Source organism: Micropterus dolomieu, linkage group LG17 (assembly GCF_021292245.1).
Source record: "Micropterus dolomieu isolate WLL.071019.BEF.003 ecotype Adirondacks linkage group LG17, ASM2129224v1, whole genome shotgun sequence".
In the NCBI taxonomy this organism is placed as follows: domain Eukaryota; kingdom Metazoa; phylum Chordata; class Actinopteri; order Centrarchiformes; family Centrarchidae; genus Micropterus; species Micropterus dolomieu.
The window spans coordinates 23070985-23097887 of record NC_060166.1 but is presented as its reverse complement, the minus strand read 5'-3'; the positions used below and the strand labels follow the sequence as shown (position 1 = coordinate 23097887).

At 42.5% G+C, this 26903-nt stretch overlaps 1 protein-coding gene and 1 long non-coding RNA gene across 6 annotated transcripts in view; one reads left to right on the top strand and one right to left on the bottom strand.

Annotated features, from left to right (window-relative positions):
- LOC123985904 overlaps positions 1-26903 on the bottom strand; it is a 63677-nt gene that overhangs the window by 26964 nt on the left and 9810 nt on the right. Inside the window, exons 3-4 of one of the 5 annotated variants that reach the window (XR_006828771.1) lie at positions 26549-26595; positions 24430-25497 (exon numbers count right to left, since the gene is read on the bottom strand). The exons of 3 other annotated variants lie outside the window; for them this stretch is intronic. This is a non-coding gene — a long non-coding RNA (uncharacterized LOC123985904). Of the gene's footprint in view, positions 1-24429; positions 25498-26548; positions 26596-26903 lie in introns of those variants that run through there. One more of the 5 variants, XR_006828772.1, reaches the window with a different exon arrangement.
- The window catches only part of rsrc1 (arginine/serine-rich coiled-coil 1), a 127212-nt gene that overhangs the window by 91489 nt on the left and 8820 nt on the right, over positions 1-26903 (top strand). Inside the window, exon 7 of the mRNA XM_046073883.1 lies at positions 12826-12897. Within this exon, the coding sequence (XP_045929839.1) occupies positions 12826-12897 (72 nt within the window). The remainder of the gene's footprint in view (positions 1-12825; positions 12898-26903) is intronic.

Below are 26903 nucleotides of genomic sequence, written 5' to 3'. Positions count from 1 at the left end.
TAGCAGTAATGTGAAAAGTTGTTTTTGCTGGTTGCAGTGCTTTTTTAAAAATCCCATGTGACCTTAATGCTGGATCAGAATATGTGAATGGTTTATCTGCCAACAAACGATCTAATATCACACCATTCTGCAAGTGTAGGAAGGTCTTATAACAGTGTAACCCTAACCCTTATAATATTGTAGGGCTGTGTATAAATTGTGCTTTTGCCTTATTTATAGCTTTGTATTAGCAGACAGTATGCCAGATCACATGATTATTGTACTTCCCTAGTATATCTATTTTTATTTTTTTAATATTATTATTTATTGATATATATTTTAGTATTTTTCTGCGAGACTGTCACAAAACCAGGAGCTACAGGAGGGTGAGGGACAGCGTACATAGACAAGAGAGGAGATAGAAACATAGAGATAGAGACAGAGGGGGGGGTTGATGCCTGGCTTCTCTCCAGCAGCGGTGCTCCTGGTGTGAAAGAGGAAGAGTCTCCATTCTCTGGCCGAGCTTTCATGTAGAGACGCCCAGGATAGAATAAGACGTATCGACATGAGAGAGCCAAAGATACACAGAGGTGAGAGGGTGCAGTGAGATGAAAAATTTTACCTTTGCTCTAGGTTTACCACCAGTCTTATAAATAGAGCTGCAGCAATTTATTTAATTAATCGATCGATCAGTCAATCGACAGAAAACTTGTTGGCAACTATTTTGATAATTGAGGATTAAATATATTTGGGTTTTAGACTGTTGAACAAATCCACATTTCAAGACTTCACCTTTGGGCTCTAAGAAATTATAACAAACATGTCTTACTATTTTCTGACATTTTATAGACAAGTGATTGGCTGATTTATTTCAGGATTTTATTTTCTTGTACAGGCAGAACTATTTCCGCTTAGTCTTTCTCACATTATTCAGAACACTTGATTGCAGTGATTGTGTCTATGGAATTCTACCTGAGATAATGATTACCTCTGGAGTTGGAGACTCCAGTCTGAAGTGACTGCAGAGAGTTGTAAGTCTACCACCAATGCATCCATATCTCTCCATAGCTCTACTAGGAGTGTGTGTGTGTGTGTGTGTGTGTGTGTGTGTGTAACGGCTTGTGCTTGTGCACCATGGTTACTTACATTACATTTGAAATAAAATCATTTCCTGTCCGGTTTATTCTGCCTCGCCCAGCCTGTACCATCAGCTCGGCGGGTCTCAGCGTGGCCCAGCTCGGCTTGGAATGAAACGGCGCGTCCATAATCTCTGTGCCGGCATGTTAATTTTCAAGTCAAAGGGGCAGCTCCCTTTTCATCACGGCGGAGGCTGTGGAATATTCAGCGCGCTGCAGATGTTCATGAATAATGTCTCTGGCCAAACCCCTGGCTGAGGGTGGGGAAGGAGGGGTGAGGGAGAGGAGAAGGGATGGGGGTGGGGGGGTGTAGTGAGGCCAGATGAATTACACGTAGGGGGGATCTGACAGGCGGCGTGGAGCTTTGTGATCATTCCAAAGTTCTAATAATCTCTCTCACCTTCTCCATCTCCCCAGTAATGAAAGAGAATAGGTGATTGCACCCCGGGCTATGTTCCCCGCGTAATGACTCCTCCAAAGGCACAGAGCCGCCAAGGAAAAATGAACTTTGAATGAGCGGCGAATTGGCTCTGACAGAGTGATAGACCGTGACACAGATTCTGTAGCAAAACAGACGTAGTGCTAATTGATTATCAATATTTTAAGCAAAGTGATGAAAATAAGCATTAAGAGATGAGAAGGGAGTGCACAACACTACCTTCGAGGTGGGGAGCAGGGGGAGGGGGGTGTCATTTGTCCAATCTCACTTGCTCTTTCTCTCCGCTGTGCTTCCATTCCTCCTGCGGCAAGGCTGTCTCCCCCGTTTCCACCTCTCCTCGGTGGCACTCTTAGCCTGCCCTCTCCCTCTCTCATGCATACTGCCTTTCTGTTTCCCTTCATCATTTCTCATGAGCTGACATTTTAGCTTTAATTGCCAAATATGCCCCTGAACTTGTATTAATTTTGTAATGCTTGACTTTATTTATTTCTTCGCTCTCACCTGCATTTTTTGTCTCTGATGTTCTGCTGAGCCCCGTTATCGTGCCAGCGTCAGTCACCTTGTCCCTCAGAGTGGGTAATTTAGGAGTTCAGTCATTTTTTTTTTCTTTAAGAAAGAAAATAAATGAAACCTTTTATTCGGATACATTGCTGGCGATGTTGGGCTGTGTCTCTAGATTAAAAAAGCGAATACAGTCCTTTTGGAGAAGTATTACATGCACACAAACACCCACACACACACACTCATACACTCGACCCAACATCAGTGAAGTCCACACCAAAGAGCAGGCAGGGGCTAGCCGAGACCACCAAGTTTGTGTGTCTATTCTGCAGTGTGTGTTTGTTCCTGTAATGTGGTCAGTTGCGCTGAGCCCTATTGACGCTGCCAGGGTCCCGGCTCTCCTGCCTTTCTTTTCTAAGTGGCCGCCCTCCTGAACCTCCTTGTGTCAGCACTGCGATTAGCGGCTCCAGTTTACCTTTCATGTGCGGGGGTCCTGATAGACTTAGTCCCATCTCCCCCACAGCCACCACCACCACCTCCACTGCGCACACACATGAGACACACACTCAGTGGTGTGCCATCACAATGGCATCCAACAGGCTTTCAGCAGGGAAACCAGAGCCTTTTCTCCACCATTCAACAGCACGCTCAAGTGCATTCACATTGGAATAAATGAACAGATACACACGCACACGCACGCACACGCACACACACACACAGACACACTCAACGCAAGTATATTTTTGCACTGAAATTGCTGCACATATACAACTCATCTTAACCACGAGGGCACAGTTTGGTTGTAGTTATTGCGGCCTCAAATTTAAGCAACTTCTTTATATTGGAAATCACTCACCAATGGTTATTATATCTAATTACTTATAATAAAATGAAGAGTACAGAAAGTTTTATTTTTCATAGTTAAATGTGATCATTTAATGGGCATTTCTCTAGTGGTCAGTAGCTTTAAATAAGTAGTCAGAAAAATGATTGTTGTGCTTCTTTACAGTATGTGCACACACTACCACCTTTATTTGAATTGAGTATTTTTTCAACTGGACCAAAACTGTAAAATAAACTTCATCTAAATACTGCAGGGGTTGTTTAAATGTGCCTTAATCCTGTCATGATATCACAAATTCATGGGGGGGTAGTATGTAACTATATGTTTTGTGATAGTAGAGGTGGATTTTCTGCATTGAGGTGTTGCAGTAGCCACGTGTGGACGCTCCGTGCAGCCATACCTTGCTAGTGCTGGCAGGCACTTACCCAAAAATGTGTAGAAACCTCAAGACCTGTGCTTGTGTTTTCTCGGGAAAAATGCTTGCTTTGTGATGGAGCAAAGCCATTTCCTGTGCAAACTTTCTGTTCATGGCGATGGCTGCGTTTTATCACATGAATGTAAGAATGTAAGCACGATTACTTCAGGTATGTAATGTGTGGCCTGATATTGTACAACTCATCCATGTAGTGTTGGGTGAAATCCCACCACTGGGACCACTGGAGCACCATGATGGATAAGCATAAAGCCAGCTTAACTGTGCACTCTCACCGGCAGAGGCAAAGCAACTAGGACTTATTTCATTTTCGAATGAGCACCATGAGACAAGAAGCAACAGAGACTTAAGCATCAGAGAGAGCGAAGCCACAGCTGGAGAGATCTTGGATTTGGTGGCACTGGAGGGGGTGAGGCAATAGCCATTTGAAGGGTGTGTGACCTAATGTTCATCTGTTGTGGCACTTCTTCTGGCTTTAGTTCCTATCAGTCTTCTTTCAGTCATAAAATGTAAGAAAAGCTGCTCTCTATTTTTGTCCTCATGTCTTTATATGGTTAAAGAGCCCTGTTGAGGTTTTCTTAATGAACAATGCAACGTGAATATTTTTAAAATAACGCTGGTAAATAACGCTCCAGATAAAATAAATATAGTCTAAATGAATGTCTACATATAATTACCAACAATTTATTTGCTACAAAAATTGGCGTTGCTTTGTGTACTTCAGCAGACTCTCTGGCCACCAGTTACTTTCAAACAAAGTTGCCACCATTCTAAATGCATTGTAACACATTATTTTGTAAGAGACACTAACATATGCAAACTTGGTTTATACCCCTTTCGCACTGAAAGGTTAGGTGAAAATATAGGCTAGGATGCAAAGAAGCAGGATAGTGTTTAAAGAGAAAGAGGTTAGGAAAAGATGACACAGGAGAAGGACGTAAAGGAGAAGAAAGGGAAAAAATCAAGACGCATAAGAAAGAGGCAGTGGCATGTGGATACATGACAAGGTTGAAGTTGAGGGTGAGATGTCATTCAGAGGCCCCAGGATGCTTAATATTTTACCGTGTGATCCCTGCATTATGGATTTGGTCTGATTGCCCTCTCAGGACCACTGTTATCCCTAACTGCTTATCTCAGTGAAGTTTTCATGACAGAACTTTTGTATTCCTCTAAAAGGTATGAAGGCATGCCCATCCTCCCACCATAAAATAACTGTAAATTTGCTGCTCACACACACACACACACACTAATGTAATGTTTTAAAATCTACTGTACGCCCTAAAAGGCGGGAGCACTTGCAATTAACATGATATTTCCATAGTGAGGTTTCAAGGTTGAACTTTGTTTGACCTGGCGGCTGCATTATAGAGGCTTTGTTGTTAGCTTTCCCCCCTCAGGCTTTTGTGAGTGTGTGAGGTGCTCTTATGCCTCATGTGAATATTTTGACATCCGTGTGTGTGTGTGTGTGTGTGTGTGTGTGTGTGTGTGTGTGTGTTCCTCAGGTGTGTTTATGTGTACAGCCCATAGCAGTGCGCAGTCCTCAGAGTAACCTCCCTCTCTGATTTCCCTGACCGCTGGAGGCCTCTGATCCTCCCCACCTTTTCTGCAGTTCTACTCTCTGGCCCAGGGTCCGGGGCCTACATGTCCCTGAGCGCACTGGAGCGCGGCTGTAGTCGGGGGGATACACTTTTGCCCTTGGGTCTAGAGGGCAGGTGGGGGTGCTGGGGCTGAGCCACCCACATGCATTGAGAAGACCCCACTGTTCAGCCGCTTATTTGCGTGCACACATGAAACCTGTTCTCAACACGAGACCTCCGGTACAAGGTTGTGCCCAAAGGAAATAAAACCTGGACCCCAGTGTGTTGTCTGGAGCCGAGCGTTGTGTGGTGCAGAGGGGTTTGGAACGTGCGGCTGAGGATTATTGTACTGATATTCCTTATTATTCACTCTCACTTAAAACTGAAAATGTGCTATTTGGAGTCAGACTTTATCAGGACAAACAAATGAAAAGAAGCTGCCTAATTGAATTGCTACACACAGCTTTCCACACAGGACAATTTGACACTCAAAGTTATCAGGCTCTCCTCTCTTGGTCAAGTAGTTGACTAATTGGTCATTAGGGTCTTGGCCTACCAAGATATTTTTAGCCAGTTAGCCTGTTATGGGGATGAGCCTTTTTAGTTATTAGTCGATACTAAAAACTGGAGTCACATCTCAGCCCTCTCAAAAAATATGCTGGAAATGCTTTGCCTTAAAGAAGCACTAGAAATAAGCAGATTAAAGAAGCGACTTATTATAATTATTACTAATAAATCTGCGGCATACTTTTTTGATTAATTGATTGGTCAGGGACAGTGTCCGGGGAGAAAAAGCATGTTCCCAGAGCCCAAGGTGACGTCTTCAAACAGTTCAAAACTTTTTATCATATAAGGCAAAGAAAAGCAGGGAATCTTCTCCTTTGAGAGGTTGGAACAACATGATTAAGAAATTATGAAAATTGTCACAAATTAATTGTTTAAGCTGTAAAATAGATCCTTCTACATGACTGTATTTGCCTGTGGGGGGTAAAAGTACGAGAGAAACTGTTTTACTGAAGCTATGTTAATTCAGTTCATTGATTAGTTGAAGAATATTTTCACTATTGTTTGGCTAAGAATTACTGTGTTACATTCGGCTGTGTAACTGAAGGGGAGAAAATATTAGTATTCGATACAAGCGTCATTTTACTTAGTTGACATGGCCATGGTAATGTCCACAAATATCTGTTCTATGTATAAACTGTCTTTCATTTGGTGTTGAGAATGAGAACGTAAATAGCATATTTTGCAGTTTGACAGGAGCAAGGATGGCAACTTTGGCCATAGATTCAATATCAGTCAAAAGAAAGCGTTTCCATGAGCAGAAACAAGTTTTCACCTCGAGACCTTAAATCTATAGAAATGTACTCTATACCCATTAGGGAGGAAGGCATTTGCATCCAGTCCACCGTATGTTGGCCTTTAAACACAGATATACTGTATATAAAATCTGAATTTGAATTGTATGAGTCTGTGTTTATAGTTTGCGGAGAAAATGAACTCTGGACAGAGTTACCCCCTGTTTTATTCCTGGTGTTATTTTTGTTTTTTGAGTTTGACAGATGCATTCACCGCATGATCACTGAAAAGGAAAATACAAACATGGAACCCAGGTTATGAGGCTGTTTTAAAAAATTAATAGAACAAATGTTGCATAAGCAACGCTCCAGAGTTTTGGATGCTGGTTCTGACATAGCGGGTGTAGGTAGGGAAAGTCTAATTTCTTCACACATTGAAATGAATGATCCAAACTGCCCCCTCTGACTTCTTGTATAGCATAGTGTAGAGATTAGCACGTCACTCTAGTTCTTATCAAGCTCATCTGCCACAACACAGTGTCAGCATGCAGTGTTGGCAGCTTGCATCTGGCTCCTTCATTTAGGCAATCATTCCTCTCTGAAGCATCCATAACACCACAGGAGTACAAGCCCTAATTGCTCCCCCCCAGCATCAGAATATAGCTGTGTAACAAAACAAAAGCTTTTGAGACGATTGGCAATGAATAATTGATTCATTTTGTAAGATATCTCTCTCTAATTGTTTAGTTTGTAAATATTTCATGGGTTGCTTTAAATCAACCTGATGACGTAGAGGGCAGCCTGCGATAAAGATAAGTCAAGTTCAGGTCTCCTGTCTTCTGCCTCAAGGTATTCACTTTCTGATTTTCTCACATGGCAGAATGATCATAAGGTTATGGCTGATTCATGTGTTTTTTGTTGTCAGGAGATTCTCTTCAGGCCCAACACAAGTTGTGCAATGTATACATTAACTGCTACTGTGATGCAGGCTTGCCCTTGAATGATTTTATTCATTCTGCTGCTAAATATTTAAATAACATCTCTTCATGCCCATCCAATCGGGATGCAGGTACGTTTGTGATATGTCCCATGTCAAATTATACTTAACAGCTACAAGGTCTAGATTAGCTGCTTTTGATAGAAGGTCCTGTACAAACACACAGGCATTTAAACACACACACACGCACACGCACACACAAACAAACCAGGCCTGGTTGCTGCCTCCTGCTTGTGTTGTCTGTGTGCTGTGACACCTAGTGGTTGCTCATGGTGTTGCGTCTTCCCATGAGCCATTTTAGCTGGACTCCTGCTGTGTAGGTTTCTGTAGAACAGTATCTGTAGATCTGCTTCCTCAGATACAGTGGGTTTCTGTCTCATGTTTTTTTTTTTACCTGAATACTCAAAAAGCTTTTTTGCCTAAATTTATTGACTGCCTCTTTGCGCAGGTACAGTATTGATCTTAAGATACCCTGGTTAGGTCAGATGAAGAACATTTATTTATCATTTTAAATGCAGTGGTATTCATGTTTTTAACTCATTCACATGGAACCTGTATATAAAGTACCATTAAAAAGCATGCAAGACAGACAATTTGAATAGACTAGATGTGTAGGAAATGTTTAGCTAGAAAAACATTGTTCCCCATCTTATTGTTATATTTACCTATATCATACCTAGACCACTTTTCTGTGCTTCTCATCTCTGATTTATCTCATTTTGTACATTTAATGTACAATCCCACTTTTCTTTGTGAGACCCAAGTAGACTAGTAAACCTTTGATAACACACAGTGAAGTGGTAACTGTAACCTTCAGGCATCCTGCATTTAAAGCTCTGCCTCAGTATTACTTGAATTCAAACAGAGTATTTTGGGATGCAAAACTTGTCTCCTTCCCTATCATTTTTTAAATTCCTTTACAGACGAAAACTCAAAGTTGCACAGTTGAGCTCATGTCCTGCCTGCCCCTTTTGGTATGCTTGTCCACTAGTGCCAAATAATATTAGAAAAGAAATCGCATTGGAATATCTTTTATTGGACTTGTTTTATAGAAACTGCTTTATGTGTTGAGTTAATTGGTCAATTAATCATGGCACTTTAATTCAGCTTCCATCCATAAATTTGTGTTTTTCTTACAGTTAAAGTAAAGTTTAGGTTGGCAGCCTTGGAAAAAAACAGCTGTATGATGCCTCGTGTTGGTGTAAGTTTTGACCATTCTTTTGAATACCTCTTTGGTAACAACCTGAATCAGTACCAGGTCTTTCTCAAGGAGTTCATTATTTCGTTGCAGCATTTGAAGCCTTCTTCATGCCACGCAGGACCAGCCAGAGCATCTGAAATATGCGTTTATGACCTTGAAATGGTATTTGTTTCTCAATCTGTATGGTGGTGAGCCTAATTTGACTTTTACATTCCATTCCCTTACAGAAGGACTGTGACATACTATAGCGATATTATTGCTGCAACAATACATCGTTCTGCATGACTCTCAGTTGTCTGTCTGTCTGCCTTCTTGCTTGTCAGGCCTGTTATATGCCCACCTGTCTAGTCCTCCAGCCCCATTGTGTTCTTATGTTTCTTTGTCTCATCTTTCTGCCTGTCAGGGCTGTTATTTGTCAGTGTTCCTAAGGTCTGTCTGTCTGTCTTCCAACCTGTCTGTCCCTTATTTATTTATTTATTTATTGTGTTATCTGTCTCTCTGCTATTCAGCGTTGGTCGTAGGCCTGGCTGCCGAGCTGCACTGTAAAGTGCTTGGCTGATTGGAAGGGACATTTTTCCAATGGCGCTGTGCTGCCTCTAATATTCTGTTTGTCGTTGGGTGTGAGGCTGATGTATCACGCCTCCTCTCCTGCTGACATTCAGATTCACTTTGATTGGCGGCTGGACGGAATGACACCCACCACTACCAACTCCGCTAACATCGCTGCGGCTCTCACATGCATGCGTAAACACACACACACAGTCAAATGCGATGTTTCTGCGTACTCACAGTCTGGTACACAACAGATGAATATGCCTATTACGCCAACCCATACCCACTTACATTTAGACGTGATGAAATGCATTTATATATATATACTCACTCGTAAACACACACAGACTAAGTGGATAACTGTTGTGCTGACCTCTGTCTTCAGCACTGCTAGTTTGTAAGTGTTGTAATGTGTTTATTGAACAACGTGGGCAGATTGCTGCTCTTCTGTTCTTCTCTCACCTCACGAACTCTATAATATGATAGCCTTTCTCACTTCTAATATTTACTGTACCCGGCCTAAGGCCCAAGCTACCACACTCCTGTGTTGAATAACATCTCTCTCCTTCTTTTTCTCACCCTGTGTCCCTCCCTTCTCCTCCCCCAATCCCTCCTTAATAACTCTATAACTCACCTCAGCCTTAGATTTAATTGCTTATCTGTGTGTAAACGTATTAACCCTCTGCTGTATCTGTTTTGCTGCCGTCCCGGGGGGCCGACAAGCCTCTCTGACTGCCGTGCCTTACATCCAATGAATAGTCCTTCTCTGAGTGGTAATAGGGAATCAGCATCGTAGCAGCAAGCATTGGCAGCGTGTAAGAGATAAATCAGATTGGGGGTCTTGCTTTGCCAGTTTATTGAATCTAAATTGCGTGCGCGCGTGGCCCCCGCCGGCCCTACACGGCCCATCCATCTCCCGGCTGATAATGGAGCGGGCCCGATTCCACCTGGTGGGAGCATTATTACATTTCCCCTCTAACGAGACCCAGCTAAACCTGCCAAGGGAGGAGGACAGGATAGAGGAGAAGAGAATAGGAGAGAAGAAGATAGGAGTGAAAGAAGATGTTGGGGGAGGAGGAGAATAAAGAAAAAGAAAGGAGGAGAAAAGAGATAATAGAGGAGATTCTGTAAAAAAAGAAAGGAGAAAAAAAAAAAGCCAATTGCAAACATCCTGGCAGCCTGCCTTTCCCTCCCACTCTCCCTCTTTCTCTCTTTCTCACTTTCTTCCTCTCTGTTGCTGTGCATAAAACATCTTCTAGAGCCATCAGAGCTACATGGCCCCTGGGCCACTGAGCTGCAATTACACTCATAATCACAATGCGATTTCACTGACGGTCTCCGCCCCTTTCTGCTGCCATCCTTCCTCTTTCCCTCCTCCCCTGCAGCCAAGACTGAACGAAGTCTAAATGAAGTGAAAGGCCTCTCCTCTCCCCAACACCCGGACGTTTATTACCCGCTCTAATAAAAGTCCATCACAGAATTATCCTACAATGAACTGGAGCCACTAAGTTGCCAAGAAATATACTTCCAATAAGCGGCCTCTTCACACAGTGATGCCTATATTTCTAGATGCGTACAGCTGTGAGCTTTAAATCTTTTTACATGCTTTTTACAACTGTAATGTTAACAGGCTTTTCATGATAGTGTAGCAAAATGTGTTGCTGTAATCTATTTTTTTGCAGTTTTATCTTCTTTTCTTTCTTTTTTTTAAGCCGAGCTCCTTATTGATGTAATTAAATCGTATCCCTGGCTCAGCGCGCAGGCCTACTTTCATTGTTTTGAGGGGGCAGGAGCCCCGTGAGGCAGTGCACTGATGAGAGATGGATAAACAGTTTGATTTGCTGCTATCGCCCCCAGGCACAGTGTACTGGAGAGATGAGCAAGAGAAGGAAGAGAAAGCATAAAAACGGGGAGGGGTGGTAGAGGGCAAAACAGAAGGAGAGAAGAGAGAGCGAGAGGATAAGAGAACCTGTTTGGGGGGGGGGTAGAGGTGGAGGATAAACATGCAAACAAAAAGGGGCGACAAATCACTCATGTTGTTTCTGTTCACGGAGGAAAAATCTTTTTCTCTTATTTCTGCTTGTTTGTCTGTTTCCCTCACTGTCAGTTCTTCTTTTTTCCTACATGGCCCCCTATCTATCTGCCTATCTCCCTTTCCTTTTTTTCCCCTCCTCTTTCTCCCTCCGACTCCCGCCCCCTCCTTCACACCACCAGTACCGCTCTGTTTCCTACCTGCCTCTCGGTAGCCCCAAGCAAAGAGGGAACTGAAGAGCGCAGAGAGGAGTTCACTCGCACACACAAAAAACCCCCACACATATACACACCTGTGCATACAAGAAAACTCATGAATGCACTTGCGAAGATGTGCAGGATGGTGCAGCCCGTGGTTTGGTTTTTAGCACCCTCGTACACACAAACTCACTAAATTATGACTGTGTTAGCGAAGTGAAATATATTGGTTGCTTTTGATTTGGTTAGGCATGCTTCCATACACACTCAAACACACACGCACAGACCCTAGCTGAGGGAGGTAGAGGAGGGTTCAGTCATCCATGTAGAGTCATTGTTAGTAAAGATGCGGAACCTCCAGACTTAACCAGCCATAACAGCAGTGTGACTGGTTCTTTGTCTACGCCAATTACTGAACAAAAACAGCAGCGCTGTCACAGAGAGACTAGCGCAACCCATGGCCTCCTGCATCTAAACTCGCACACACACACACACACACATAGATGTGCATGTGTCGTATTTTTATGTAACATTTGCTAACGCCAAGTCTAACACACAATCGGACACAAATCGATGAGCGTACACGAAACACACATGCGTACGCAGGCATCTCAAGTGGTGCAATAAACCACATTCGGACACCCACAGCTGTGCGCTAACACAAACATTCTGTAAGCGCTCACAAACACTTACACCCACTCTTATGTTTTATAAACTTCCCCAAAACAGAGCTGCGCTCTCACTCCCTTCCTCCCCCTTCTCCCTCATCTGCTTGCTCTCCTATTCTGTTTCTCTCTTCCTCCTTTTTTTTTCTTTCTCAAAGTTTAAACTCATTAAGTGTAATGATATTGGAGACTCAATTTTACATAGCTCACTCATCAACCAAGTGAGATAGCAATAAAGGCAAATGGCTCCGCCGAGGCCTTAACGCTGCAAAATAAATGATGCGCCGCAACGGAAATGTAATTAATTTAGAGGCAGTATTGATAGTCCTGCCATACATGGCATTATATTTTTTAATGTGGCTTAACATCTTGATTATTCAGGGGGAAAGGCGGAGGAAAAGGGAGCCGAGACAACACGGCTCATGATGAGAGATGCTTAAAATGCCCTGACGAGTGTTTACTCCCGCTGCCTCACTTTCTCTTAAGCTTTTCATTATGCCGAGACGATAAACACCTTTCTGGAAGACACGCTGACTTTTACAGGGGGTATGAAGGGAAAGCAGAAAAGTAAGGGTGCCGCCTGGTAGGGGAAGGAGAAGAAGGCATTATTCATATTTTTGTTGATTTTTGCACTTACTGTTGATCCAATGATGTGTTTTCTGATAATTTTCTGCATTCTCTGTGATGAGTATCAGTTTGTTTCAAAACACAATATCTCCCACTGAAATGCAATTTGTGGCTCGTACGTACAAATGTGTATTGTTAAAAATGGGATCATCAAATTTAAATTAAAAAAAGGTAGATTTATTTGTTTTTATTTTATTTTCAGTACAAACATATAACCATAAATAATAATTTAAACCTCAATTAATCTTCAGAAATGCTATACATAGTTTCTTTGATAAAACCATCATGAGGGGTTCCTGAAGCTCAGCTTTGCTCCTAACTCTGCCGTCTGCTGTCTTTCTTTTCAGCTAAGACGGACGAGGTGCTGAAGGCTAAAGTAGCCAAGAGAGAGGAGGAGGCCCGGAAGAAACTAGAGGACCGTGAGTTATATGTGTGTGTGTGCTTGCTTGTGTGTCTGTCACTGGTCCAACATATGGACTTTTGGCACCAAAACCAAACCAGTTGGTTTTAAATTGACAAGACAGTCACAAAAGAAAATAAAATGCATAAACCATAAAATGTAACAAAAGAATAAACTGCAATATTAAAGTTGTTGTCAAGATGATGGTTGATAAAATTGAATAATTCAAGTAACTTTGTTTTATGTTTTGTTCTCCATCAAATAGCCATTTATATCACTTTTGAGGAGTGGGAACAGAAAATACAAAAAAAGTTTTTTTTAGGCTGGAAGACATCTGTTACACCACTTCTGTTTTTACATGACTGAAATCAGCTGGAACTTGTTTATCAGATAAAAACAAAAGGCAAACTTGTTCTGTGTGCACTTAAACTTGTTTTGTAAAGCTTCCATGTCATGAATGTGAGCCAGAAATTATAATATAAAGTGCAAGAACGCAAAATATGCCTGTTAGTTTTGGAAAGTATGCTCATAATTCTCATGTCAGGTGTTTTTGTAGTTCCTGCACTCTCTGCAATGTTAGTGATTTTACACACTCAAACACATCTAATATGCTTTACATAAACAGATTAACCTGTCCTTGTCTTGGAAACAGGAATTCTTCCCCCACAGTTCATCTATATTTTGTAAAACATGAACTTAGAGATGCTGATTACACCCCATACTTTTTATTAAGACAGCTGTAATCTACATAAAGATGCATAGTAGGTGTGCAACGCAGAAATGTGCTTAGCATTGCAGCCCCCCCCCCCAGTACCACTAACATAGGGCATGCAGACACACACACACACCAAGATTATCTTGATACACATTCTAATAAAGTCAAGAGTAATTGCAGTGGATATGCTAGCAGTAATAAAAGTCCTTAGGATAGAATAATGACCCAAGTCCTTTTTCTGACCAGAGCAAGATATAAATGAGAATATCAAATGTGCCGTTATCAATTACACTGTGTGTGTGTGTGTATGTGTGTGTACATGCACACACGGGCATGTGTAGTAGCACAATTTGTTAGAGTGTGGGTGTTTTTTAAATTGCTGGATTCTCTTTCCACTCTTTTGGTGTAATTTTTTTGTGTGTGCATCGAGCAGGCGTGTCAATGTGACCTTTAGAGTTAGCTGACCTTTTAGCCAAATGAAAGTCCAGCCATCAGAAACTAATTAGCCTTGCTCTCTTGCTTTGGTCCCCCAGTTAAGGGAAGAATTTATTCTCTCCTTCTCTCTATTGCGCCCTGTTTAGTTTAGTTTTCTCATCCTCTCCACCATTCTCACATTCATATTATTCATTTTTTGTGGTCTTAGCATGCTCTGTCTCTTCCTCCCCTCCCCTTTCTGTTTTCTTCTCCTACTTTCTGTCTCACATACTCTCTTTCTTCCCACCTCCACTTGTCCTCATCAACCATTTCCACCTCTCTCCTGCCCTCTTCTCTGTTTTGCTTTTACTCTCTCCCTTCTCTAGCTTCTCTCTTCTCTGTGTGGAAGCATTGCCAAAGTGGTGACTAAGTGCCTCGCTTGGTGCAACAGAGCAAGACTCCCAGTCAAATAGCTTTCTTAAGCTAAGTTCACGCTGCACTGTTGCCTCTTTTTGGATTCAGCTGACTCTCCCCCCCCCCCCCCCCCCCCCCCTTTGCTCAAAGCTCTCTCATCCTTCACTCCAACTGTTCGTTCTGTGTGAAATAAGGTGTTGCGCTTGATTGTGTAGCGGAGTGGTACAGTACAGCATGCTGTGCAGGCGCTGCCTTCGAGGACGATCATTTTATTCCTTTCCCTGCACGGGGACACATAAAGTGAGATCAGAGAGGCTCGACAAAGTGGCCCTGATGACTTGCCCTTGCCTTGGTAGCGAGAGAGGCCCTACCGTCACAAATGCACATGTACACACATCTACAGAAGCAGAGTCAGCCAGCTCCATCCTCTTCTGCCTAAAATGGAGGAGGTGCTCCAATGCTGCTGCTAAACAGCAGATCACGAGGGGTCTCTTTATTCCCCGCAGGGCCTCCTAGAAGTCAACGCAACTAGAAAGTTTACACTTGAACCTCTAAGTCAACTGAAATGAGAAAACCTTTAAAGAGAATAGAGGGGAGAAGTGAAGAACACTACCACCTACACTCCTTGTTCATAAATAGATTCACATCCTAGACTGGCAATCCGTTTGAGTTAGTTTAGCCCTAATCGAAACCACCGAGATCTGATTCATGTGATTTCTGATATGCAAGCTATTATTGTAGCGAACTGTGGCTGCATACTGCCGAGCCCTGCGAGAAGAGAGAGGGGGTTTTATCAGCAGGGTTTACTGAGAGAGAGAAAGGAGAGGATCAATAACTGACCCTGTGGTCATCAGTTAACAAAGTAGTGTTCACTTAAAAGGAGTGTTTGGCTTTCTGGTTAAGGGCAGCCAGATGATGCTAGTGGTTGAAAAAGGAAATGTGATATGAAAGGGTGTGAGGATAGGAGGGTAGGATGATTCCTTTGTTAGTTGCATGCCTTGTTTAGGCTATTAAAGCAGAGGGAGAGTTGTTTGTGTGCCCAGGAGGCTTTTAGCTAACATGGTGTTCAGCGATAATAAGATGGACTGACTGTGTAACACAGACTGTTTGTGTGGAGTCCGCTGTCAGCTGGCAGCATATAACCAGAGTCACTGTGTGCGGCGTAGGGCTGGACAATAAACCAAATGTATCAAATTACCGACATTAATCTCTTTACAACCTAAACATACTCATCTGTTCCCTTTCTTATGGACACTATTATACATACCTGGAGAACCTGCTTTGTGTTTCATTACTGTCAGATCCAAGTAGTGCTCCCTCCCCCTTCTTTATGCTTAAGTTGCTCATGTTGTGCTTTTCAATAAATATCTTGAAACTGACGATAACTACAGCAGCCACTGATCTGACCAAAATAATCTAAAACCGAAAGATATTCAGTTTAATGTCATCTATGACAAGGAAAAACATGCAGTCCTCACATTTAAGAAGATGGAACCATGTTTGTGATTTTTGCATGAAAAATTACTGAAACGATGATAATAATAATAATAATTTTCTGTTGACCCACTAATCAATTAATTATATAACTGCTTAGAAAAAGATATTGTTGCGTGAGCCATAACATAAATCAGATCATTTAATAAAATATAAATTTTATTGTTCAGCCCCAGTAGTATGTTTTTATTTGTTTGTTGTTGTTATTTATTTAGATGTAGTTCATTTCACAGAATCAGTTCAAAGATGATCAGATCTATAGACCTACTGCAATCCACCGTAAACTGTACAGTTTACACTAGTGCTTATTGTTGTTTTTTTTGTGTGTGTGCTATACAAAAAATTGAATAATGAATTCTACAGTATTTCCCACTTTTAATTAAAATGTGCTTAAACTGCTAAATACAGAAAAGTACATTAACATGTGGTTTGCAAACTCTTAACAAAAACAAAACAAATAAGGCTTTACACAGTAGCAATAAAATATTTCTTGTAAATCTCAACTTAAACATTAATGGAATCAAATCAAATCTAAAACCAAAGCTATTTAACACTGCCAGGGCATTACCTTTTATAGCTTGTTAAAACAAGTTACCATCAGAGTCCAGAGCCATGATCATAACATCATAACAGGCACCTTCTGAGCAACAGGTTTACACATATAAATCTGTTTTATTAGGGTTTTTTTCTGAACAGGTATCAGCAGAAACATTTTTTCTTTTGTCATGGAGCAGCATAAACAGTCTATGTTCAGTAGCAAGTGTCCCTGTTAGAGTGAAGTGAAGTGAAGTGCTTGCCTCACGCACACACCCACCCTCTGCCGAAGTTGAATTGTCTTGAACGTTTTGTACTTGACGCGGAGCACAAATCGTTGGAAGAGAGACTGATCCTCGCTGTTTGTGAGTTTTTAGAATCTATTACTGTTTACTAAATAGGACATCATCAGTTGGGAATCCGCATGGCAGAGCATCCCCGCAAAACTAGATGAAGGCCTATCAGATAAAGTTATGTAACGTTAGCCTATAATTTTAAATAGATTACAGTTGTGCAGCGCACATAAGCCGTTGCCATGGTTACTTTCCATAGAGTGCCTGCTGTTTACTCGCGGCGTGCTTGTCTCCTGTTCACCTGAAGAGTGCAGAGCAACCCCGCGGGGCCAAGCGACTACACTGTGATTTAAAGAACGTTTCTAAGACCGACATCTTCCCCAATACTAATCTGCATGCAGTGTGTAGCTATCCACTTCACTATGACATTTGATCACTTGTCTTGCTTTTGTTTATCTACTTCTCCCACACACTGCATCTAAGGTAGTCTGCCGAAGCCTCCGTCCACTGTTTGTTTGGGAGGGTGATTTGCAGGCTGATCAACATCCCACCCCTCCTGTGACCCATGGTTTCACTGTATGTATATTCAGATCCAGTGAGCAACGGACTTTCAAAATAATAATAATAATAATAAAACTGCTTTAACGTGCTATAAAATAATTATCGACGTTAATTAATTGATGTGTAAACGTACCTAGCCCTAGTTTACACATATACAGTACATGCAGGTGTTTGTTCAAGTCCAACTGGGAATGCCGAAAGTTTGATGTCGGGAAATTAAGAGCTAGAATAAAATGTGACGAGAAAGAGAGATGTCAAAAGTGTCTTATCACACCCCTCCTCACTAATATTGTACCAATAACTGAGTCAGGTGTCAGGGGTTGGTTGTGCCCTTGTGTTAAGTCTCCCCCTGCTTTTCTTTATATACTTAATGTCCAGCACAGTTAACGAGAAAGGTAACGCATCAACCTGTTGACATGAAAATTGGTGTCAAATGCTTGATAACCCCAATTCATTTCCACACTCAATCACAGGTTACTTCAAAAGGCCCTAAACACACACTCTGAACACTGTCCTCTAGTGAAATTTGGGTCCTGTGTGTCGTTCATGAGGCACTGACAGAAACTTTTTTTCATTTGCGCAGCTACTCTCCTACATACAGAATTATGTAGATATGGATTGGACACTTGCCTATAGCCTACGGATGGTATTTTAGCCTTTTGCTGCTCTGTCCCCATTACCTCAAAACCACCACCAGATTGGGAGATCATATATTTTAATGAGACGTATAATAGCTCTTTAACCCATATCATTAGGGGAATATATACCTACGGTTTGCTCTTTTGGCAGTTAAACGAAAGGACTGTTTCCCTAATTACGCGGTGTGTAGGACAGGTCACGGGTTGGGTGTGTACCTGTCTGTGTGTGTCTTGTGTTCAGGAATTATATGACCATTAAATATTCAACCACAGGCCCCCTCCAGCCCCCCCAACTTCCTCGACCTAGCATCCATTAACGCCTCATCACCGTTTAACTAGCTCTGTTGTCAATCACCGCAGGGCTTCTGCTGAAACACAAAATGTCTGCATTTGGATTCTTGCCTTACTTGTTTGAACATATAGAAAGGAAAAGGGAGTGAGAATATACACCCCTAACAATTGTATAAGTCAAGGACAAATCCATATCAGTGAAATATCATTAAAGGCTCATGTGCCTGCACCGCCATTTGTTTTGAAATAATATTTCTCTTAGGTGTGATTACATGCTCTGCTAAACAATTTGTCAGTCAGCTAAAATTTCCGCTCTGCATGCAATACCAGTGTGGGTGTGTGCGTCCATAATAAATGATGTGATCCCTTTTCTAATTGAAAATAATAACTAATCCACGGATAACAAGCTCTTGTATAATCCAAAGCCGTATCCCTTCAGTTCTGGCCTATCTCGGCTGTAATAAAAGACAGGAAATGAGAGGCAAGTGAGAGTGGTGGCTTGGACATTGACGCTTAATGTAATCTGCCTTGAAATCAAATTATTTGACCTGGAAAGCCTAACAATACAAAACTCCTGCCGGGCTGCTGTTAAATATTTAGCACGTGCCTGTCATGAATACAAATGGTGCGCAAATTAGAATCTACAGGCGCGTGACCCCCATATCACACCCAGGGAGCACAGGGGGGCTGGCTCTGCTTTAAATGTTTTAATTACCGGGGCCATGGTGTGGCGTGCCACGCTACCTCGCCGAGCAGCATCGGCGCTGCTCAGGCTGCCACTTGAAGGACAAGCGGTGAAATTCATCCTCTGGTAAACACGAGTGATCTGGTGTCCATGATCTCATCACATTAACTAAAACATGAGGGATTCAATAAGGAGAGAGTCTGAATTATACCAAGCTATAATTATAGTTCCCAGCATCCTCTCTCAGGGTAGCGCATTATACTATTTCTTTTTTTTAACTGTGTTCTCTCCACTGGCTATATGATCTACCATAGGACTCGAGGGAGGCACTGTATTGCTCTTGTGCACTCTGCGCTGAAGGAAGATCTGTCTCAGTGATTTTGATGTAAGAAAATCTGGTTTGTATCGATTCGTTATTGATTAGTGGAGTTAGCCTCATCTCCTGTCGTTACTTCAGATAAATGGTCTTATTTGTTGTGTTATTATGTTCACCACAATCATGCCAGGAACAGTCAGAGGAATATTGAACCGACACTTCATTGGCTTTATGGGTTCTTTTTGTTCCAGGAATTAAAGGATGTTTTCTGCCCGTATAGCAATGCAGAGAAAGTGTGGGGAAAGAGAGCACCCTGACAATCAATTACACCTTCACTTAAAGGTCTGTTTCAAACAGAAGAGCTTTCCACACTTATTTCTGATTTTTGTCCTGCCTAAATAATGATTGATTTAGAGATGAATAGCGCCACATATTCAGTCTAGCCATCTCTCTTTCTATTTTCTCCGCTCTCCTCCCTATTCATTCAGGTTTGTGGTTCCCCCCACGTTGAAATGATTAGTTATGCAAGGCTTGTAAGCACTGAATCAGAGTTATGGTCCCTTGGGAAATAAATTTGGCAGAAAATCAGTGTGAGAAGATTTAATTATCACGAGGAGACCTTTTTTCCTTGCCTTGGCCCAATGAAGCCCAAACTTCTCTCTCTCTCTCTCTCTCTCTCTCTCTCTCTCTCTCTCTCTCTCTCTCTCTCTCTCTCTCTCTCTCTCTCTCTCTCTCTCTCTCTCTCTCTCTCGCTCTCTCTCTCGCTCGCTATGCTCAGCTCCACACGCATCAGCCAAAAAAAACCCTGGCATGCAGCATGGACGCCAGCCCTCTCCTTGCCTTCCTTCTCCTCCCAATTTGTTTCATTGCACGGTGATAAGCCAAGCAATTACTGCTTTATTGATTTTTCATCACTGCAAATTTAAAGTTGATTCCCCCCCCTACACCCCCTACAGCTCGCTTCCCCTTTTCTCTGTCAGAGATGGCTCAGCAAGGTGATTAGATGACCTCCTGTCCTGCTGGTCCTGTGAATGAGTGGGGCCGCATGCCGAATTCCGCTAACCCCTTGTGACCCTTTGTTGTCCCGGGGTAATGGGATGCTGATGCTGCCCGATGTGGCTGTCACTTCTGCAGCTATGGAGCCTATAGTGTAATCATTTCTATAAGGATATCTATGGAATGACATGTTCCATAGACATGATAGCAGCCTAGCTATCTCTGCCATAGGCTGGATTACACAGAAATTGACCATGCAAGCTTGCAACCTGTGTTCATTCAGATCAAGTGGACAAATGATTGACAGTGCCCTTTTACCCTCTGTGATTGGTAATCGTTTCCTGGGTCACCCTTATCAATTAACCTGTTACCAGTGGACCGGAGTACGCTCAGTAACCTCGCATGAGTCACCAGGCTGATATATTTTTCCACATTTCCTGTCCATATTATTTAGACTTAGGACAGTGTCACATGTACTTGTTGAAAATCTGTCTTGAGTAAATTAATGTTCAGAAACAAAAAAATACTTGAGTGCTCCATGAGACTTTTTAGCAATTGTTTTTACAATTTATTGTTACAGATTTTTTTTTTTATTATGAAAGTTGAACACTGAATCTAGTTAAATAATAAGTATAACTATTTCAGCCATAGTAATGGACCCTTAATTTATTAGGGAGTTTGAAGGTAGAGTGCTATACAGTAGCTGCTCTACTGAAAACATTCCCAGTATGTGAAACACACACACACACACACACACACACACACACACACACACAGTCACACACACACATTTGTGTGTCTGGACATGATCATACACAGCAGTAGTGTACTTGGTGCAGTCAAACAGGGTGGTCAGACTGCTGTGATTAGACACACCCGCAGACTGTTGCAGGTCAAAGTTCTGGCGTCCTGGGTGGCTCCTGCAAGGTCTGTCATTAGACATCAGAGGTCACTTGAGAGAGAGAGAGAGAGAGAGAGAGACACAAAGTGTGTGTGTGTGTGTGTGTGTGTGTGTGTGTTAGGGGGGGCAGTATTATGTGCTTGTGTGTCTCTTTTTTAAAAGTATGTGTGGCAGTTGTGCTGTTGGAATGCTTGAAATGAGGTTGTATGAGAGTCCTGTGTGTTTGTGTGTGTGTTGGGAGGGCTTTGGTGGCACTACTGTAGACATGTGAAAAGAAGGTCATTACACAGCACAATTATCAACACTTTTCTGAAATATACGAGTGCATATTATCAACAAACCGAGAGCAACATAGAAAAAAGTAGCAAATAGTAATAATACATACTACATAATACTGACATAAGCATTGCAACAATTCTAAATCCACATATGAAACACTGTACATGCTTTCAAACTGTGCCTCATTAATTCAGGACTGTTTTTCATTGGTCAGTTCCATTAATGACCCTGTTCACATGGGACCAGGATCCACAACTGTACATACATTACTGACAAATTGAGCATCTCTTTGTACAGCCATTATAAACGCAAACCTGCAGTGTTCAGAATAGATGGTTGCCTCAGCAGAATTTGTAATAATCAATTGTTGTGTCATACTTGAGGACACCAGAGTATAGCCACTTGGGTTTCTTGATTCAAACCTGTGTTTAGTAACACTTTTATACAGTCAGGTATGTGCCTTACCCTGGCTGGGTGCCACACAAAGCATGATGTATGTTGTCCCATGATCCATGGACGTAGATTTAACCTGATTTATATTATTTGTGGTTGTGGTTATCTTTAAGGGGCACCAGAAAATAATGTTACACATCAAATATTACACTCAGTCGTTTTCCTTTTTGTCAAAGCTTCTGCAACTCATTCAGGGATAAGCTGTGCCTGTGACATCAGGACAGGTCTGGTGATCCCAGACTGGAGAGGGAAGAGTATTTTGGGGTGGAGCTGACTGACGGTGTAGTGAGTGTGGGATAGGGTGACGTTCAGAGAATGTGTAGGGGAAGGATACCATTTTAAACGTGTGCATACACATAATCAGGGTGCAGAGAGAAGGACTGACAAACCCCTTTTCACACACCAGTACAGCTGACAGAAATCAAACTAATCAGGACTGACTAGACATTATAGTCACACAACTATTCATGCATTTCTTTCCTGTAATTTAGGCCATGAAGAAAAATAATTCTCAGTGAGGAGTTTTGGATTAACATGCAAATGATGATGTCACTTTTGTGTGTTTATTTTGCATGATTCCCTCCAATAAGTTAGAATGCCGCAGAAAAAAAGAGGGTAATATATTACACTGTGCCAAGGTTATTAGTCTACAACTGAGGTCAGAAGAGGAGGATGTGGGGGGCAGTTGCCTAATTAATTACTACTCAGACACACACACACACGGCCATGACCTTTACTAATATAGTTTGACCACACAAACAGGAGACTCTCTGCCTCTCTGTCCCTTTTCCTCTCTCACCAACACACACACACACACACACACACATACACACACACACACTCATCCTGTCAGGAGCCAGCAGAGTGAAAGGCAGAATCAATTACACCCCAACTAAGGGGAAAGAGCTGGTTGCTTGATGGCTACATGTCAAGTAGACTGTAGGTCACGAGGTGTGTGTGTGTGTGTGTGTGTGTGTGTGTGTGTGTGTGTGTTGACACTCATGTATTAGTGTATGTGAAAATCGAGCCAGTTTCCTGGATTCAGATTACATCATTTTCATTTTAAAGACCGTGCTCCAATTAAGTAATTAGCTGCGTGGTGTTTCTTTAATTATAAGAGTTGTTCATAAAAGAGCTGCTGACCAGCCTGGGATCAAAAAATGGAGACCGCTGCACTTTTTTTTCCCCCCTGCGCGCACACACTCAAACACAAACACACACACGTGTACACAGCCCAGTTTAACATCAAGTTAATGCAGTCAAATGCATGTTATTTCTGGTAAAGGGCAGGGCAGGACTCTCTATTCTAATCACACTAAAACAGCACTGTGCTTAATAAAGAGCTCCATGAGTCTCACAGACAGACAGGCTATTATTGTACTCAAGGTTACTGATCAGTTAGGAGAGGGAGAGATGAGTTTAAGGTACGCGTTCCTTCTATATTCTGTTGTATTTTTACAACTCTCCTCCTTTATCTTTCAAAGCCTCTCCTATTTTCTACTAAATACAAACTGTCCTTCAGTATTGTGTGTGGAAAGTGTTTAATAAACCAGCCCCAACGAATAAGTATCTACTTAATAAATGTCATAATAATAAGTGTCACAAGGAAAGAGTCTGTGTCTCTTACAGTATGCTAACACCATCTTCCTTCATTACATTTCTACTTTTATTGTGTGTATCCTGTGTCTTGACAGAATATAAGGAGGAAAACATTTGTTTTCCAAATTTTAGGAATGCCACCAGTCCCCTTTCAAGCCCATTGACAGAGAAAGTGTCTGTGATCTTGAAGATCTCACCACTCAGCCTGTGAAAGCTTCACTATTTAATGAGATTCTGTGATACTGCCCAGGCGCAGGACATCGGCTAACACTCATACTGCTCTCTTTCTCTCCCTCAAACTAACACACACACACACACACGCATAGCGAGAGAAACACACCCACCTGGTTTTGGTTAACCCTCTATGTTTGCAGTTAGCACCGTGCAGTCAGGTCAGCAGGAGCAGTCAGGTCTTAGCTAGGATTTCAGATAAATAGCTGACTTATATGCAGTAAATATACAGTAGAAGCCTTTAAACTTTGCTTGCACTAGTTTCCTAGAAGAAGTAGACCTTGTTCATTCATATACATGATAGTGATAGGTACAATGTCAACAAGGCAACAATAAACATGTCATCCCTGATGAATGGTAAATTTGCCATCTGAGCCAATTACAAGTAAATACTGTATGTTACTGTTTTTGAGCTGTAATGCAAACAGTGTTTTTGAAAGAGGGATACGTAGCATGCGTTGCATTACTTTCCCAAAACATTTGTCTCATCAAAGTCTCATAAGTTATGTCTGAGGTTTGCATGACAGGTACGTGAGCAAACAAATGTAGAAACTCTTTAGATCAGTCAGTGCGGTTTCCATGGCAGAATCACTCAATTACATACATCATTATATATAATGTCTGGGGCTGCAGATATTGTGCATGATAGATAGATGGAAGCATAGACCGGGGCCAATCTGTTGTTTCTTCCCATGATTTCATTATGGGCACAGACAGAAGGAGGCTAAACACATGCATTTAATTGTAGTAGCAGGATTTTATTTTATTACAAATGGGGAGAATATATTGTAGAGTAGTCGAACCTGGATCAGTTGAGGAGAGGAAGTTCAGAGGATAGATGAGCAGAACGGGGTTTAATGACAGAAGAGAGAGAGAAGAGGTGAGTCAGGAGGGATGAGCGAAGATGTGGAAGGAGATAGCCAAGCATGGCGCGTGGCTGCCATGTCATCCTGTCATTAGCAGGTTGTTTGGGTCTTTAATTCATCATTCAGACCTTTATTGACTGGAGAGTGGGAGATCGCTATCACTTGGAGACACTAGAAGAGCGCATGTGTTTGACACTCAGTCTCCAGCTGCTCTTCATTTCCTGACGCCAAATAGATATGGCATAAGATATCGCATAAACATATCACATACCATTATCTGCTAAGGTCAAATAATGCTCAAGGCTACATGGCCATTTTATCCCAAGAATGTGATCATATATGGTATTCTCCAATAAGCTCCACAGTCTTTGGAGCTGATAATTAATATAAGAGGTTTAAGGGGGACAACTGAGCGTTAGTGATGTGTGACAGGCCCCTGATGCCAGTGACAGGAGTCATGAGGACTGCAATCTCCACAGAGACCAGTTGACACTGCGATAACAAGGTGAGCACCACAGGGGATCACTTGCCTCTGTATGTGTTTGTGGTTGAAGGTGCATTGTTGGGAGACATGGGTTATGGAGACATGTGGCTTTTTTGTAAAGGGGTGGGGGTGTAATCTATGAGTGACTGCATATTGTGTGTGTGTGTGGGGGGGGGGTCTCGTGGGAACGCACATTAGACCAGCTTAGCCACCTGCTCTGTCATTGGACATCTCCCTGCTCGCGCACTTACAAACACAAACATACATATATACGCACACTCCGTGGGGACACACGCAGGACATCTGGCTCAGCCTGTCAGAATTTTCCTCTATTTTGTGTGACCTGTTGACCCCAGCAGCCACAGGCGTCAGACAGGTATAGGCATCAGCATCACCGCGTCACATCTTGTCATTCTTTCAATGCTCCCCTTTGGTCGTGCAGATGTCATACAGATCTATGCAGAGGAGGAGAAACCTGTGGTGGTTTAGCTGTTCTGGACATTTCAATTGTTTTAATCATTCAGGTGTTTCTCTGCCTTCCTCCTTACTCATGCCTCTGGGTCGCTGAGCTGTATTAGTCTGCTCACATGATCCCCATCTCCTCTCGTTCTCCTTCTGAATGTATCTCTGTATATAATGTTATGCAAATATTGACGTGCAGCTTTGGCCTGCTAGCTATCAATTGAAATCAGCAAATCGATGGGCCTAATAGCTGCTCATTATCCACTTGATGCATTTCCAGGGCTAACATTGGAACCTGTCAGCGGTTCCCTAATCAATACAGTCTAAAAGTATTACCTAACCAAGGCCCACACCTTTTTAATAACGCAAGTAGGCTGTCTGGCTTTCTGTCTAGTGGTGCAATGTGGAGCAATAGGTCTGACTTGATGGCTCTGGGCCTAAGTAGAAGAAGCTTAAACTTCTCTGTCATGTCAACACAATATCTCATTAGCAGCAACATTCGCAGACATTAGGTTTCTTAATTTATTTGTTTTAGTGACGGTGTAATGGAAATCCTCATCCGCGAAGCAAAATGTCTCTCAGAGAGTAATTTGGTGCTGATAATCAAGTCTCATCAGTCGGATTTTAATAAGTAACCTATTGTTTCATATTTTCTGTTGTTGTTCAGTCCAATTCCCAGGCATGCGTTGGAGCAGCCTGTTGTTTGGGCCTGGAGAATCGTACGGTAAATACTTTGATGCAGCCAGGATGCTGCTGCTGAGAACAGGGCCAGACCGGAGCCCCTCTATCGCCCCTAGCACACAGCCCTGCTAAGCATAACTCAGCTGTTTGATGCCAAGCTCTGCGAGTGTGTGCCTGTGTGCGTTCATGCGCGCGCGCGTGTGTGTGTGTGTGTGTGTTCATGCGCGCGTGTGTGTGTGTGTGTGTGTGTGTGTGTGTTTACCCAGCTCAGGGGTTACATAAACAAGAGCAGCTAGCCTACAGGTAAGACCCACAGGAGACCAGCCGAGAGAGAGAGAGCGAGATGGAGCACTGGTCTCTTACCTTGGCATTCCCCAGGTTTTGTCGCCATTGCTGGAGCTGGATATTCACTAATGAAGGGCAAACAGGAAAATGACTAAAGGAGATAGTAAACAAAGTTGCACATGCACACATTGAATACACTCGTGCACATGTGAGTGTGTTAATATAGTTAACTTGGTGGAGGCAAGCATCCGTGCATGTGTTTGTGTGTATCCCTGATGTATCGGGGGCTGCTGTAAAGAGATGGGGAGAATGTGGGTGGATGGGGGATTGGAGGCGGAGGCTGGCAGCGGGGCAGTTGGCCGCTGGTGCAGAGGGAGAAAGACCGGGGAAGGGAATTGGATTGGGGGGGGGTTGGGGGGGGGGGGTCTGAGGA